The sequence below is a fragment of the Branchiostoma belcheri genome, unplaced genomic scaffold, assembly GCF_001625305.1.
Source record: "Branchiostoma belcheri isolate BF01 breed outbred unplaced genomic scaffold, Haploidv18h27 scaffold193, whole genome shotgun sequence".
NCBI classification, from domain to species: Eukaryota; Metazoa; Chordata; class Leptocardii; order Amphioxiformes; family Branchiostomatidae; genus Branchiostoma; species Branchiostoma belcheri.
Window position 1 is genome coordinate 354,830 of NW_017803413.1, and position 16,642 is coordinate 371,471.

At 40.8% G+C, this 16,642-nt stretch overlaps 2 protein-coding genes across 6 annotated transcripts in view; one reads left to right on the top strand and one right to left on the bottom strand.

The window, feature by feature from the left end:
- Positions 1–46: 46 nt before the first annotated feature.
- LOC109468152 (stress response protein NST1-like) lies at positions 47–9,095 on the top strand. Of its 3 annotated transcripts, XR_002140119.1 has the most exons (4): positions 47–311; positions 1,757–3,476; positions 7,310–8,597; positions 8,642–9,095. XR_002140119.1 is itself a non-coding variant. In XM_019766396.1 (3 exons), the coding sequence occupies exons 2-3, from the start codon at positions 1,794–1,796 to the stop codon at positions 7,556–7,558; spliced, it is 1,932 nt and encodes a 643-aa protein (XP_019621955.1). In that variant the 5' UTR covers positions 47–311; positions 1,757–1,793; the 3' UTR covers positions 7,559–9,095. The 3 variants fall into 3 exon arrangements, 2 of the variants coding, with proteins under 2 accessions (XP_019621955.1, XP_019621957.1); XM_019766396.1 differs by having other exon boundaries at positions 7,310–9,095; XM_019766398.1 differs by lacking the exons at positions 47–311; positions 8,642–9,095 and adding an exon at positions 936–1,121 and having other exon boundaries at positions 7,310–7,715.
- Positions 9,096–12,375: 3,280 nt separating this feature from the next.
- Positions 12,376–16,642, bottom strand: part of LOC109468154 — a 40,218-nt gene continuing 35,951 nt past the window's right edge. For all 3 annotated transcript variants that reach the window (XM_019766402.1, XM_019766401.1, XM_019766400.1), the window contains one exon: positions 12,376–15,438. In XM_019766402.1, the coding sequence (XP_019621961.1) occupies positions 15,316–15,438 (123 nt within the window). In that variant the 3' untranslated portion in view covers positions 12,376–15,315. The remainder of the gene's footprint in view (positions 15,439–16,642) is intronic.

Here is a 16,642-nt window from a genome sequence, read left to right on the forward strand (position 1 = left end):
TGCGCACTTTATTCAAAAAGCAATGTTTTTAAAGCAAACTATAATTTCAAAATACTGATTTATTACAAAATCTAATCTGCTATACATAATTCCGTTTTATGCGTGTGCTGTACAAGTAGACACAGTAATTTGTTGGCTTATTTTCCGCTTGCGGATGAACACTGGCAGCTGTGTCAACAGGCACCGGCTTACAATAACAACCGTAAATTGAGCAGGATTGGGCTGACCGTGATGCTTATTTGTCAATCGGTTTCCCAAGAAAAAGCTGTTTCTACGTCATCCACGAGGACAGAAACAAGGTGTCTACAAAGGTGAGTCTAAGCTTGCTAACTGGTATGTTTGGTAGCTTCTGTCCTTGCTTCTGTTGGCACACAGTGTGGCAACAGCTTGCGGTCCTTTCATGCACAACAGTCTCCATCACAATCAGACACGACTTGTCCCGTTACCGTGTTGAAGTAACGTTATAGTAGAACAACAAGACGTACTTGAGTTTTTTCTGTGGAACATGTTTTGCTATTTGGTGTTTGAGGCCCTCTGTGAAATATCCCATGCAAGACAGAAGCATACAGAGCCAGTTATTTCCCTCGAACCGTCATCGAGTGGAACACACTACCAGGTACACTTATATCTTGCACATCCCTTGATGCGTTTAAGGCGGGATTGGCCAGTCACCTTGGCCTCTCCGCCAATACCCAGCTGTAGGGTTATTTTTGTTTTCTGGTGTGGCTTTTGTATATAGTTGCACATTTCGGTTTCTTCTTTTTGCAATTTATTATTTATAGATCATTTTTCATTTGTTTGTATATTTTTGTTGCGCACCACCACCTGCCACACCAGCTGCACCTCCTTCCCGGGACGTGATGTGCCGTGAGGCACTTTGTCCCGTATCATGTAGATGTAGATGTAGAAGAAGCAGAACAAATCTTACTTTGATCCAGAATATTTTTCCTTTGAGTCTACTAACGTATGCGAACCGTGCTAGTTTCCAAGTACACTGCATTGTGACGTTTCATTGTGTCCCGACTAGACAGGGCTCCTTGACCTAGGGTCAGAAAGGACATGGTACCCAGGCCACGCAGGTGTAATTTCAGCAGTGAAATGTTTCAACGGCAAGCCTCAAGGTCTTTTTGTTCTTCTTGTTGAACTCATGGAGCAGTCTTTATTGGGTATACACATGTAGTAAAAGTAAAGCTTGATGGCCCTGACAAATGTGGGGTGCGTGATGATAGAACTCATCACTGTATCCCGTCTATCAAACGGTCCCCAGGGATTTCTGGACCAATCCTCTGGGACGTCTCAAACACACGCAATTTTTTTATATACATGGATTACCTTAGAAACCTGGATAAAAGCAGACTGTTTGATTGTATTGATGTGACAAGGATCTTTCATAAAGGTTGGCACGGTATGTTGGTTTGCCGTAGTTGATGACTTTCACATATCTGTGTCCATCTACCTGATTGCAAGAATTGCTGTTTCAGATTTTTTGCACCATTTTCAGAAGAGCCTTGGTGACTTTCTGTATTGGTGATGATACAGCTGCTTTGTTATTTTAGTGTGTTTGTAGAGGGAATGGGCCAGTTGGCACTTACCAGGGGGCATCACACATGTACAAAAGATGATAGCAAAGAAGTGCAGTAATTGAAGTTGTAGTAGTAATCAATGTGTATTGTTTTCTAATGACTAAGTGCTAAAACTGTAAGGATTCCATCTTTGTGTTAAAAGGAGCTCAAGGATGTTTTTCTACCTTCTGCAGGTGATAGATACCACCAAACTCCCGGACTTGTCAGATAATGACCACAGCATTCCCCTACCCTCCTCGACACGTGGTACACACGTCCAGAGTCCCAGCATCACGGATTCCTGCACCAGCAGACAACATGAAGAAACAGGATGCACAGCAGAGGTTGGTGGGGAACACGCGCTCACGGCTGGAGGTCCTACAGCAGCAGTATCAGCAGAAACTGCTCAGGGAACGGGAGGCTAAAATGATCGAAATTTACGAGAAGAATCAGCAGGCAGCCCTCCAGAAGGTTAATCGCCAAACAAGCTTGAGAGACTTCTTCAAAGAAAGAAGAAGCCTGGAGGCTACAAAAGGGGGAGCTGTGCCTAGCATCCAGCATCATTATAAGAACAAAGTGAAACAACAGAACCAGTTTGCCTACAAGAGTAAGCAACCAGTCTGGAACCCTACACGCACACGTAGGGGACCTGAGGCAGAACGGAAACCTTGGTCTGGCATTAACAGGGGGAATCCTCTGCAGCCTATCCAGAGGCAGGCAATATCAGCAGACGACCGCTACCGGCAGCCAGATCCTGATGGACACTATGAAACAAGTGATGACTTGACCAGTAACCACAGCAGCAACCCTCCAAGTGATCTGGAGGACGAGGATGTTGAATTCAAATTTGTCCCAAAGCCTCCAGTTCAGCAGAGACCTGGTAAGGTACGACAGACCCGACGAGCAGTGAAACAGGACAGCTCCAGAAAAGATGTGAAGCAGTTTAGTCCAGAAGACGATGGTTACTACAGCAATCAGCAGGAAGACAGTGGCTACAGTGGTAATCCTGCCAGAGAATCTGATGACCAGCCACCAACAAACTTCGCTAAAGCAAAGCTGCTGGGAAAGATCAAGCAAAAGGAACGGGACAGAATTGCTAGTAGAGAGGGAACCTTTCACTCTGATTACGGGGAAAAAGAGTCAGCTGGAGACAAAGATCAGCCTAATGAAGGTGAGAGGAAGAACAAAAGGGATGTTTTAAAGCAACAAGAAGAAGAACTGATGGCTCTTCTGAGACAGAGACAGGAAGAACTGGAAAAACTTAAGCGTGAGAATGAAGAGGCAGAAAGACAAGAGGAAGAAAGGAAACGAAAGGAAGCTCAACGAAGAAAAAGGCTACACGAAGAGAGACAAAGAAGGGAAGAGGAGCTGAGGAGGTTGGAAGAAGAGGAACAAAAAGCACAAGAGGAGGAAGAGAATGATGAACAAAACAGCAGCAGACATGATGAGGATGAGGATGATTGGTACCAGAACAAAGAGAAAGAAGATGAAGAAAACAGTTTGTACCAGAACAAAGAGAAGGAAGATGATGAGGACAGTTGGTTCCAGGACAAAGAGAAAGAAGAGCAAAATTTCAATGCTACTTATACCATGAAGCAAAAAGAAAAGCAAGTTAGGCATGAAAAGCCTAAGAAAGAACATCAGTTACCAATACCTGATAATCAGAAAGAAGCAAAACCCAATGAAGATTTGGCTTTTTACATTGAAGCAGCTGAAGGTTCAGAAGAAGTGCCACTGAACCTGACTCCATGCCCTAATTGTGGCAGGAAATTTGCTGTTGAAAGACTGGCCAAGCATCAAAAGGCTTGTTCCTCCATGAAGAAACGTAAAGTCATGGATCCGACAAAGATGAGGACACAGGGAACAGAGATGGAAAAGTATTCAGATCCAAGAGATAAGAGGCCAGAACCTTCGGTAAGTCTTTCCAAAATTAAAAGCATCTTTTATTGTTCCACTTTGTTTCGGCAATTATCATAATCCCTTTGTTTAGCCTGATACCCAATCTTGTCTTCCCTAGTTGATAAGCAATTGTCCAGGCTCAATTGTATCAAGCTTTGTATGCAAACCTAGTCAGATTTCTGCATAAACTCTAGTGACAAAATTTCAATCCAATATTAATTAACCCAATTTATCCTGTATCTTTAATACATTTATGATATCGGATTACTTTGTTTGGTAAAATATAATGAACTAATGCCATCTAAGTCCAGATAGAATTGAATTGATACTGTGCACTGATCAAATTATAGGTTTGGACAATGGAAATACCATTTTCTCCCCTAGGAACTCGGTGTAAAGGCCAACCATCTCCTTCTATCTCGTCAATTCTTTCCTCATCACTTCTGTGGCCTTTGTCCCTGAATAGATGTGGCTGACCCATCACGAAACTGTTGCTACCGGTGATGGAGGTGCAAGCTGTTGTCATGGATACATTTCTTTAAATTTACATAACAGGTTGTCTATTCCTGTGGTGACAGTTAACACTTAGAGCCTGACGTCAGTACCTTTCATTCACTTAACTAGGTGTGGCAGCCTTATGCTCTCTGTACGTGTTGAGACATCACTGTAATGACAAATGAATAACTCACTTTGCAGGTTGCTACACGACCACCTTTTATCACCTGCCATGCTGCTGACACTCAGCAACAATAGAGTACTTGCCTGGTGATGGATGTAATTGTTTATTGTGGGCCCACTTAAAACTTCAAATACAGAAAATACGTGGGCTGCATATTCATAGCCACCTGTCCAGCTTGTTAAGACAAGCATTATTGAATTGAGTATTCTTCTTAATTGGTTGTTTGATTTTTTTTAAGCAAACTTCTTTACATAGTGCATGTCCTGGCCTTGATCAAGGTGTGTCCCTGTAAGTAAGTTTCATTTTTTTAACAGATGTGCTACAGACACCTGAACTTTTTATTTGGATAGTAAATAGAGGGGGTGTAGAGTATACTTAGAATATACTTACCCTTCCTACCCTGGGGTGCATGGGGTTTGGTCCCCCCTCCCTAGCAGGTTTGATCTCAGCTCAAATTATGCAAGAAGTGACCCTTTCATCATTGACTCTGTTTCAGCAGCCATTGTTGCCAGAACAACTCAAGTGTGTGGTCAACCAGAATTGATGGAACATCTATTTCAATAGGTTGATGGGCTGGGTCTTTTGGCAGAAGATGAAGTGCATCTCGTAACTTTTGCAACCCCTGGCAGTTTTTCACTTTGAGAAACCCACCGTGACTGGCTTGGTTCCAGCAAGATGGGAATCAAAGTTGATATCATGGCCAGCAAATGTGAAGGATACACCATTATTTATACATAGAGTTTTAACAGCAAAATGTCAGATCCATAGATTGGCCCCCTGTAGGCTCCCGGTGGGAACTGCTGGTGTCAGGTAAATGGCACTCCCCATTCCCTCCTGCCATAGCAACCAGGGCATATTTCAGACTTTGTGAAGTGACCTTTCTGATGGAGGAAATGTGAAATTTTATCGCTTTAGTAATGGTCGCTCTCCTGATGGAGGACAGGTTGATGCTATCGTATTTCCTTCCTGCAGTGGTCCCAGAGACGCACAAGGATTAAAGCCACTGTCAATATTTTAAATCAAGAAGCTTTGTCCAGTGTAGAGATGTCACATCCTGCTTGCCATTGCTAATCCTGGCTCCCTTTTCACCCCTCCCTGGGGGGGCTACATGACCCAAACTGATGACTCCAGTCTTTGGAAGCTGACTCTGGGGGCTCATACACTTATACTGCGCACTAATCCCCCTTCAGTGTGGTCCAAAGTTCTTTCAGCAGCCTTCCCTGTCCAATTAACCCCGCTCGATGCTGGTGCAGGCAAAGGTGTGCCTAATTTCCCTATAGCAATCAGACAAAACTTTGTATCCATCCCTATGGCCTTCAGTTGCCAAGTTTATAGACAAAGGGAGACAGATAGCAAACCTGGAGCACATAGCTAGGGATTGATTCTGGATTATACAGGTATTGGGCTTTGGAAAACTGCATTGAAATGGGCCAACCACCGAAATGGGGCATAAAATTAATGCTTTTACCCTATATGCAGTAAGGCAATAAATAGCCAAATGGTGCAGTCCTTTTGTAAGCTAAAATGTATCATTGTTTTGTGAACAAGGTATAAAAACAAAATGTACTTTGGTATTGAGGAGGTCGCTCTCTCTCTCAGGTAAGAAGCCACATCATGTTCTGTCATACAGGATCTAGATTTCATCAAAAATACAAGGAAAATCGTAGATTTTGTACCTCCGGGTATTGTAATGTATGTTGCAGAATGTTGGGTGCATGTTGGGACTGTTCTTTGAATTAACTAGTGAATTCGCGCGAATACCATTTTTTTCGAAAAGTTTCGAAATGTTTGTAATTGGCTAAATGATGTGTGAAATCACTAATCCCCCCTAGCCGACTGGAGCCCAAAAATAGAAAGGACAGGAGGCATCCCGTGGCGAACCTGGCTGCCCGACCCTCAGCGACCAGCGATAATGTAAACAAACACAGTAACGGGTGTCCGAGACACGAAAAGGAAATACAAATAATCTTACGCCCCAAAACACATATACAATAAAACAAAAAAAAACTGCACCATCTACAGCCCATTAACAGAAGATACGCCTGATACACCGAGTCCCGAGAAGGTCTGAGACAGTATACCACGGTATTTGTAAGCCGAAAACATCCGAAATTGCGCAAGAGGGCGTTGACCCCTGACCCATTGGCCCACCCGGAAGTTCGCTGGCTGCGACCCGCGCGATCCCACCAGGCACGAGACGTTGATTGACGGCACATGTGGTTCACATCTGAACAGTTTCAAAGAATGCTGACACCCCTCTGTGTGAAAGGTCAGATCAGTGGTCGCGACCTCAATGGTGATTATACATGCAAAGGTCAAAAGCTGAGGCCCGACCAACACTGAAAGGGGTGTCCATCGGCGGTCTAAACGCATCATTTTCACGCACTAAAACACACATACTAAAAAACCAAAACAACGTGCACCATCTACAGCCCAACAGCAAAACGTATACCAAGTCCCAGACATATCCGTCCACCCAAACGCGAGAAACGGGTGCGAACGCAATTTTCGTCTTCCCTCACAAAACCTCCGCGCTCGGGATATACATCCCTACCCGGAGGTAATAACGGACATGGAAACAAAAGATAGCAACATGCAGAAACTCGATGACAAGCAGGCTTCAGCGTCTATGGCTTCATTTGTCTTTCTTATCCACTGTAACACTATCGCACAATGTACATGCATTTTTATACAGCTCTAGAGGGAGAGCAGGGAAGTTATAGATCTGAGCAAACATTCTATGATCCTCCTGCCAACAGCTACTGACAAGTAAGCAGTCTGACACTTTGAAAAGATCAAAGGTAGTTCCAATCGTTTCTAGAGCCCTCAGTTCATTATCGTGTCAGGGTTACGTGCCAGTCGGAGAGCAGGTGTGGCCTCGGACATAAGGTTGTTGAAAGTACTAACCCACAGTTATTTAACCAGTAAGCTTGGCTATAACCAGTGTAAATTTCTTTCTACCTCAGGCACACATTTGAAGGGACTCATCTACAGCACAGGAATGATGATGATATTCCTACCTCTGCTTGACCTTTGCTACCTTTGCTGTATTGATATCACTGTATTGTCAGTCTTGCTGCAAATTTTGTACTGTACATTTTATTCTGAATCAGGACTTAAGATTGTGTCATTTCTGAATATCAGACAGTAATACGTATTTGTCTTACAGAGCAAGAAGGCTGACTGGCGCAAGAAGCGGGAAGATTTCATCCAGGCGATTCGCTACGCTAAGAAGGTGGCAGAAGTGGAGAAGAACGGTGGGAATGTGGCAGACCTCCCCCCTCCCCCACGCAGCGAGAACCCAGACTACAAGCAGTGCCCTTACTGCCAGCGGAAGTTCAACGAAACTGCTGCGGAGCGCCACATTCCAAAGTGTAAAGAGATTAAATCTCGTCCACCCCCCATGAAGCGTAGATAACAACTTCAGCAGTAACCTCACAGTATAAGAGATTGACATTAGCACATACTGTGAACTATATCCAACTTGTAACTACTGTATCAGTGTGGTCTGTTGTCATTCCATTATATACCTGTAGTTGTAAAGGTTTGAAAGAGCCATATCTATGGACAGTATTTTACTATGAATCTATATTTTGGTCAGCTATACTATGGCTTGCACATATGTACAGCTGCCAACACTTGTATGTGATATATGATATATGATTGAAGAACAATTAAGTACTTCAGGATCACTTGTGATAATCTGAAGTTGTCAGACTAGGAGTGGTGAACACACCCCATCCTGGAGTGGAAAAGTATAACTCAGGGAGGTGGGTGATGAAAGGTAAAAGAGCAGATCTATACATATAGATGTGTTAACTCATTGTAGTCTGGCAACCTGGTCACCAGTGATTTAATGATAAATTATACCTGTATCACAAGTTACAATTATACATCCACCATATAAATGTTGTGTAAGCACTGTTGCATCAGTCCCTCATCACAGACTGTTTGTTGCATTGGATATACCATCATACTGTGTTTTGTGCAGTTCTCGTTAATCCTACATATTGAAATGAGAATGGAAATACTGTACTGAAAAATTGTGTTTGTGTTGTAAAATGTGTAAATAATAGTATCCAAGAGAGCTGGTGTTTATGTGATATGATAGATGTGTTAATGTTGTGCCTGTTGGTTAGACCTGCACCTATCATGTCAGGTGCCTAGATTTTTAGAGTTTGCACTCTTGTGAAGAGTATACTTTCTACTGCAAGAAAAAAAATAACTACAAACCCCAGAAAAAGTATGTCCTTCTTTCTGATAACTTGATCATAATAAGGTCAGAGAAAGGACAATTGTAAATTATAATTTGCTTGAAATTTTGCATTGTGATTTTAAGATAAGCTTTCCAGGATAGCCTTGTAAGTGTCAACCAAAAAGCCTTCCATTTTAGTCAATATTAAATCAGGCAGCACAAAGTAGCTATTACCATGTTTCAGGTCTCCACAAAGCTAGGGGTTCTCTGCTGGAAGCACACTTGAAAGGGACCTTGATGACAGAGATTGCTTAAGACTCCAGATCAGGAGCTGCATATATACAGGCTAATAGCCAACCTTTTAAGCAAAATATTCTTGAAAGATGTTGAAGTAAATGCAACAGCTCAATGGATGGTGGTGTTTGCTGCCTTATTTTGAGTGGAACCCTGCTGCTTTATGTTTACGTTTTAAGTCTTTTAAGTGTCCTTGAATTTCTTGCTTTGTTAGTATCCAAGGTGATTGTAATATAACACCATCAGGTAAGAACACCTTCAAGTCAGAACACACAGTTGTATGTAATTGCGTGGTTGGTCCAGTGCACAGAGACAAACTGATGTAAGATGTAGTTTCAGTTTGCTGACATTAAAGTACAAAAGCAGGCAGGTATGATTCCATTCTCTAGTAACTTTGCTAATAAAGCTGCACACCAGAGCGGGTGTAACGTGTGGATCAGTATTACCAAACACAGTAGCAGTTAACAGAATGAGATGTCATTCACACAGCTGACTTAAAGATTCATCCAAGACAGAATGAATGATGATGATGAAGCAAGGACTTGTCAGCATTTGCCAAGTCTTGTCCGAGGAATAATATCCCAGTGCTGCTAATATGTCATTGGACTGCCAGTTAATATCTTCTACATCAAACAAATTTGGAGCAAAAAGCTAAAATCCACTGAGTAATAATCACGGTATGCTATTAACTCCAGTATTATTAAAGGCATCTGAAAAATTGACTGATATTACTCATCTGCCTGTAATATATGGTTAGTTCAAAACTGCATGCCTAATGTGAGCATTTCTCTTCCAAACCCTTGTAATTCTAAGCCTTTAATGCTTTCAAAAAATCAGTCATCAAATGTGTTCAGACAACATTTCAAGGCTTGGTGTAAACTGTATGATTTGGCTCAAGTCTCTGCCACATTGTGGATAAGACTTACTGTGGATCAAGTGGCTCAACCCGGCTATAGATGTACAGTACGCCTGATACTGATACACCTTAGTGTCGCAATGGTCAAGTGCAGCTGATCTGCCAACTGACATCCAAGGTCTGTTCAAGTAAGGTGTATTGGTAGGCAGCAACAAAATAGGCATTTTCTACCCCAATGAAGATGGTGAAATTTTTAGGTCAAAGGCAAATTAGTGTTACCGTATCTAGTAATAGAGCCAGTTAGCAGAGCTTACCAATTATCACCTGAAGGCTCCTGGAGTCCTCTCTACATACATAAATAACATATATATTTGTATCCAGGTCACAATGCATCACAGGATATTCCGTCATATACATTAATTTTGTGTTGTATTGAGGACATTGGTATAGTTTTGCTTCATAGATTATTGGCATACAAAACATGATGTTATATCATTGCCTCCATTAAGGCAACACCTCAGAAAACACTTCAAAAACGTTATATGGTAACCAAGAATCGTTGGTGATGTATATGTATATTTTGCAGTTGGTTAGCTGATGAACTGGATGGATCTCTATGATTTGTAACCAGTGCAAGTTACCTGTAGGACAGTCAGGTGACAATTTCCCCTCAAATTGCATAATATGAAAAGCAGTCTAAATTCTCTGGAGCTTTCAGAGGGAACTGTGCAAGAGGGTTGCACTCTCCTAGTGCAGTCTACAGGTAGTTCAATCAATGTATTTAGTGTTACTGAAATATGTATGTACAAAACATGATTTATGTAAATGCTCTATTAAGTATTATGCTAAAGCAGAGATGGACAAAAGCTAATCATAAGTGTCTATCTGAAGTAAGCCGCTCATGTGGTGGTCTGTTGTTGGTGATAAGGTAACTTACAGGAATGTATATTGACAAGCACCAGTCCCAGTGTGTGGCTCAGGGGCATGGTGTGGCAGACACTGGTGATGGGACCAGGCTAACAATACTTATTACGGGTGATGGATGGCTTGTCCTCCACACCTGATGTCTATATGGATAGCCCGTTGTGCCTTCAAGCCATTCCAACTCATTTAACTTCCTTTTTCAGCTCCCAAGGAAAATCAGGTGATGACAAAGTAAACCAATCAAGCGTGGATGATAGCATTGCAATTTCTTGGCAGTGTAAATGGCTTGTTTGACTCTTAGATTGCTTTGGAAATTACTGAGGTATGGTAGTTTCAGTGCCACTCATTTCAAGGATAGAGGTCACAATATGGAGAAGAACACTAACGTTACCCCCTGTAGTCTTATACACTTGTGATAGTCACCAAAATTTGGCATGTCTTTCATCATAAATTTTTGAGTCTTGAGCCCATATTAGTAGTGGCACCACGCTGTTCATACACAATTCCGTCTCAATGATGAGATTGGCTTTATGTCCTCTGGGAACTCAAAACTGTGGGGAGTAACTCACTGTGGAAGGATGTCAAGGACAACTAATATTACCCCAGGGTGGGATGTATCAAAGGTTGGGATTAACAGGTTTTGTGTATGCATGATGCTTGGAAGTAGACAGAACTATCAAAACAAGATGTACATCAACATAAATAGAACAATATGAATCAAGCTACAACCTGTTGATGCAGGATGGATAAATATCACATAAAAATCCTCTAACATATAAGTTTTATCCATAACGTTACCAGAGAATATGTGAGATGTGTATAGCACACTGACAAAAATATCAATCTTTTCTATGTCAATCTTCCATGGCAGGTATTCCAAACCCCACAAAACTTTGTTGCATTCTTGAATTTTATACAGAGCAGACTATCAATACACTAGCTACGCATAAATTTGTTTGCATTAACAGCCAGCTAACTCCTCTGGCATATTTAATAGTCAATCTAGCCTATTCTAGTACTTTCTAGCAACCCATTGGAGTCTGGTAGTCAGGTAGAGCTAGAGACTACATAAGTCACCAGCAGATATTGTAATGTGCTTCAGAGTCCTCATAATTGAGTCTCTTCCTGCATTGCATTTAGCTTGGAGCCAAGTAAAACTGACTGGACAATATACCAGCAATCTAAGTCTTAAATTGATGTGCAGATTGTGAATTATGAGATAATGTCAGATTTTGATGGAAAGTCGCCCTTCACCCGGGTACCCATTGTCGTACTATGGCCACAGACTCAAAGTCTCCACCAAAGTCTGCTTGATCATTTGATGGTTTCATTTGGAGCTGATTGCTACAATACATGCACAAGTATTTGTGGCACCAGAGGATGACTTACAATTATGTCATGATGAATTTTTCATCACAGACAGTTATGTCACCATGATGAATTTTTCATCACCTTCTTATACCCGGAGTTCCCTTGTGCTCTTTCAAACTTTGAGGTACAAAGTAATGCTGTGGCCAAATCAAAGATAAGAAAATAGAATTATGGGGGGAAAGAGTCATTATCTACATTTTTACTAAGTGATACAGACAGAGGATCTACTGCACATCAGCCAAGTTAATGTTTCTCTGCATGTTTAATATCAGGGGATGTGTAGGTCTGTGCACAGTGGCAGGTGTGGGGAGGGCTGGGTTGAACAAGACAATGAGTAGATCCAGGTGGGATGTCTGCTAATGTTGACCCCCTGTGGTGCAGGGTCATCAGGAGTGCACTTGCCAGTGAGAATCCAACTGTGTGAGTTATCAGGATATAAAGGGATGGAAATGGTTGTTTCAAGAATCTTGACACTGATACACAGGTGAAATATGCAAAAGTAATATCTTCTAGTACCTAAGGACAACCAATGATGGCAATTAATCCTTGTTATGAGAGAGCACAAATCATGGACAAAAAATGACCACTACTCTCCTTTTTACTCTTTTTGTTTATTGATCACAGCCAACTGACGCTTCAAAAATAATGATGTGGGAAGGTCAATATCAGTCCAACGCACTACCAGCTAAGGTATAAAATGTTATCAGAAATATAGATATATATACTTTAAATCAAACCTCCCCTCCTGATGCCACACGTCTTCCACACGTACTGCTGCTGTCTGTCTATCTGTCTGTCTTTCAGAGGACTCTTACAAACCTATGTACAAAATAGCTCATCGGGTCATGCTTCCACTAGCTCAAGAAGACCTGTAAACACTGCCTACAAGTCTATCACATACACAGCACTGTGCACCCTAAATGTAATATTCCCTCAAATCAGTCAGGTAGCACAATGGAAAATACATAATTACAAATCACATGTGCCAACCAACAGTGTAATGTTCAACAACTTGTTATGTCTTCCTTAACACTATCATCTGTACAAAACACTGTAAATCAAAGTAGAAGACATCTAGTTCATTACGTGGTGCAACATATCAGAATCTAAAGGCTCATGCAGTAAATACAAAACCAATTGAATATATCCTACAATTGAATATATCCTATGTGTCCCATCATTCTTCCACAAACACACCTTCACACACAAACACACCTTCACACACACATCCTGTTTGGTTATTTCAACAACATATACCTGTTAGTGACAAGGTTTTCACTGTCCATGCCTAAATACATCTTGGCTCACTATCAGTTCATTAGTTTTGAATGAAATTATGACAAAAGCCACAATCATTTTACAGAGCACATTGTTTTTGCCTGGTCTGTCAAATAGTATTCATGAGCTGGTAATTAAAGTTGGGCTGTTATGCGCAATGTATATAAATGGTGACTGAATACAATACTGTATATTCAAACCTATAATACATGGTATGCATGAGGCAATGCATAAAGCTACATGTATATGCTATTCTTCACATCAAGCTCTGTAACATTTGATACTAAATGTGAACAATGGAACATCTTTTAAGTTAACAACTGTGCAGTTCAAGGAATGTGCATCTAAAAAATGACACAAACATAAGGAAAGCCATTCATATCATGCGGGGAGAGGCCATGATAGGAAACCACTCTCAATTCTGGAGAATTGATCATCAAGCAACTTTGACAGAAACACAACAGAACATCTTTCACATGTGGATGTTGTAAAATTAACTTCTTAAAACTCCATAAACTTTCCCACTCTGATGAGAATAGCACTGGAGTCATTATTAGGGGCCATGGTAAGAAGGACAGACAGGAACTAGAATTCAATGGCTCCCTCCCCACCTGAACTGTGAAGGCTCCTTATGATCTTACTAAAAAAACTGAATCTGGTAGGTTTGTCTGTATTGGCATGGTGTGGACAATCATGTGACCACAGGTAAAACCTCCTTCGTTCAGACAGCAGCAATCAAAGTCTTTTCTCCTCTAAGTACATCAGGACAGGCCATGAGGAGTTTTATGAGGTATTTTTTTCTGATTTGTTGTTCCCAAGGACCCCATTCCTCCCTGTGCAATAAAGTGGACTGTTCCACAATAAGTAAATGTCAATGGTGCTGAGAGGGCATCACTCAGAAGTGGGGGCTGCAGGTGTCCTGCTACTGTCTCCTGAACAGGAACAGGTCAGAGATATACAAAGGTTGCCTACAAGCCTTCTCCTTGTGCTGTCCATAAAAATATACAAGTCTTTCACCATGCTCTCAGCTTTGACATATCCTGTACAGTTTTTTCTTCTCTCTATCCTTTGTAGAAACTGTAGAAAGTACAATCAACACTACAGTATAATATTGACATCTACTACTCATCAAGGCATACATGTGTCAAAGTCACACCATCTACAATAACATCTGACCTGTATGTGTTACACATACATATAATACTTCCTATTTCTTCCTAAGTACTAATAACAAAGTTGAAACTTGAATCAAGCAATAGTACAGTCAAACCAACACACATAGAAAACATGCTCAGCATCAGAATTATGTTACATCAGAGAAGACAACACACAACTTTCTACAATAGATGAGTCACAAGGATCAGAAAACATTGGGAATGTAAACATGTCACAAACTGGGATTTTTGTCTTTCACGTAAAAACACATGGTTTCACTTGACAAACACACTTCCTTCACAGGTGAGGTACATGAGGAATAGCGAAAGTTGATTTACATTTTAGAAAAACATGGTAGAAATCTTACATCGAGGTACATGTACTAGTCTTTGTGTAGCCTACATAGGTATCCTACAGACAAAGAGGAAATATCTCCCATACAATTGTATCAAGTCGATCATCAAAAATTAAATACGTCAAGCATGCTGTTCTCCTATGTGGTAGTTACATCTGTATCGACAGAAAAATTCAGAAGCAATGCACAACAAATTTCCTGGTACTACTGCCAACATACAAGTAGTCATACATCTTATACAGCCATGTACATTTCACTCAGCATTGTTGCAATGTTGGATCAGAGTTTTGGTCAACAAAAGAAAAAACGTCTTGTTGTTCTTGTAGTAGATTTCAAGCTATGACTGCCAAGATGGATTTCTTGTGCTAATGTCTATCAACAGTATGTTTGGCTGAAAGTAATGAAAGCAATAGTGTGCCAGTGGCAATTAGCGGCAACCATGCTACCAAAAAGAATTAGGAAAAAACATTGGTCAGAATGTAATCAGGATATAATGTTGTCACTGAAAGGCTTGCTCATCCAGACAGCCATGAAACACAAGGCTGTCCCCAAAGCACACCCCAGATAGGGTCACCTGAGATCAAACACATCTTCACGGACCAGGAATATTGCTGCCATCAGCCCTAAACATCTTACAGCACCAGACTTGTGATGGCAAATCTGGGTTGGTTGTTAGCGTTGACAGCATACCCAATACCATGACTGCTCCTGGAACCATGATGCATCAGGCCACCTTGTGAGGTCCATCTAGAATGCACAGGTGGGAGTTGGCTCCTCCACTGGTGTCAGCGGGTTCAGGGTTGTCAGAGGCCGAAAGGAGAAGACGGAAGGATCACACAGGATTCTTGGTGGTGTTCTGTTGGAGATGGTCTATTGAGACAAAGCAGAAGAGTTGGTTAGATTTCCATGTAGAAATAAAATGTTGAGTTCTACATTGTTCAAATGTCGTACAAAGTATTTTGTGAAAGTTCCATACAAGTGGCTTAAACATGACACAAAGACTGACTGGATGATGAAGTAATCCTACATAACATTTTTATAATAAGTGACTACTTAGAATCAACATTAAAATATGATTCTATGGTCACTGCAAAATAAGTGAGACTTGGGTGCTTCCCAGGTGGGTGAAGTGGTCAATGATGTTTTTGTTTTTTCATCGGAATGTACACATTGAACATGATGCACGCAGCCATGCTGTTACCAGTACAACAATGTACAATGGGTGTTTACTTTGATTTTAACTGTTTACAACAGCAGTTAGCATGAAGAGGTTTATACCTTTACATCTGGGAAACCTTTATTAAGCACATGCTGACAAACTTTTCATAAAACCCAATTAAGACAATTTCTGTCATAATGAGCTTAGGCCACACCAATTTAATTTCTTGGTTAACGGATTTTTCTAGAAAAATAATGGAGCGGGCGGGCGAAAAAAAAAAAAATAGAAACAGGCAAAATGGTCCGATAGGAGCCATGAAGTCAACATACCAGGCTGGTTCAAAATTTAAACAATGAATTTTGAACTTTTAATGACACCATTGCATTGGAAGATGGAATAACTGTAACAACTAGGATGAAAAGGACTGTTTTCAACTGTTCAGGGCAAAATATGAGCATTTTGCAGTTAATTCTGAATTTTTATTTTTATTTGCAAATCAGAAAAAATGAAGCGGGCGAATCCGTTAACCAAGAATTAAATTGGTGTGGCCTTATCCATAAACTTACTCTAGATGTAGACTACCTATAAGTGCTGTTAATGGTAAATGCTTTAATCTTTTAGTACCCCAATATGAAGGCCAATTAGGAATTAGAATTACATGACTCAATAATGGCTGTGTTGCTCTGTATTTTGGGACATCCTTGGTACAAATTGAACAATGAGACACTTAGTTAACATCCCTATATTTATTTTCAAATATACATTACATAAATTTCATATCTTTTTTTGTGCTTCGAAGATACAGTAAGCCAAAATCTTGGCAAATATTGACTGAGCAAAAATAATTAACATGGGATTAACCCTTATCATAATACATTCATACATTTTAGTCTCTACTGTGTACAGTGACTTTGT

Excerpts from the sequence above, each read along its gene's own strand:
- LOC109468152 (XM_019766396.1), top strand. The coding sequence starts at position 1,794 with ATGACCACAGCATTCCCCTACCCTCCTCGACACGTGGTACACACGTCC. Across the intron at positions 3,477-7,309 it reads ATAAGAGGCCAGAACCTTCG|AGCAAGAAGGCTGACTGGCG; the intron begins GTAAGTCTTTCC and ends TTTGTCTTACAG.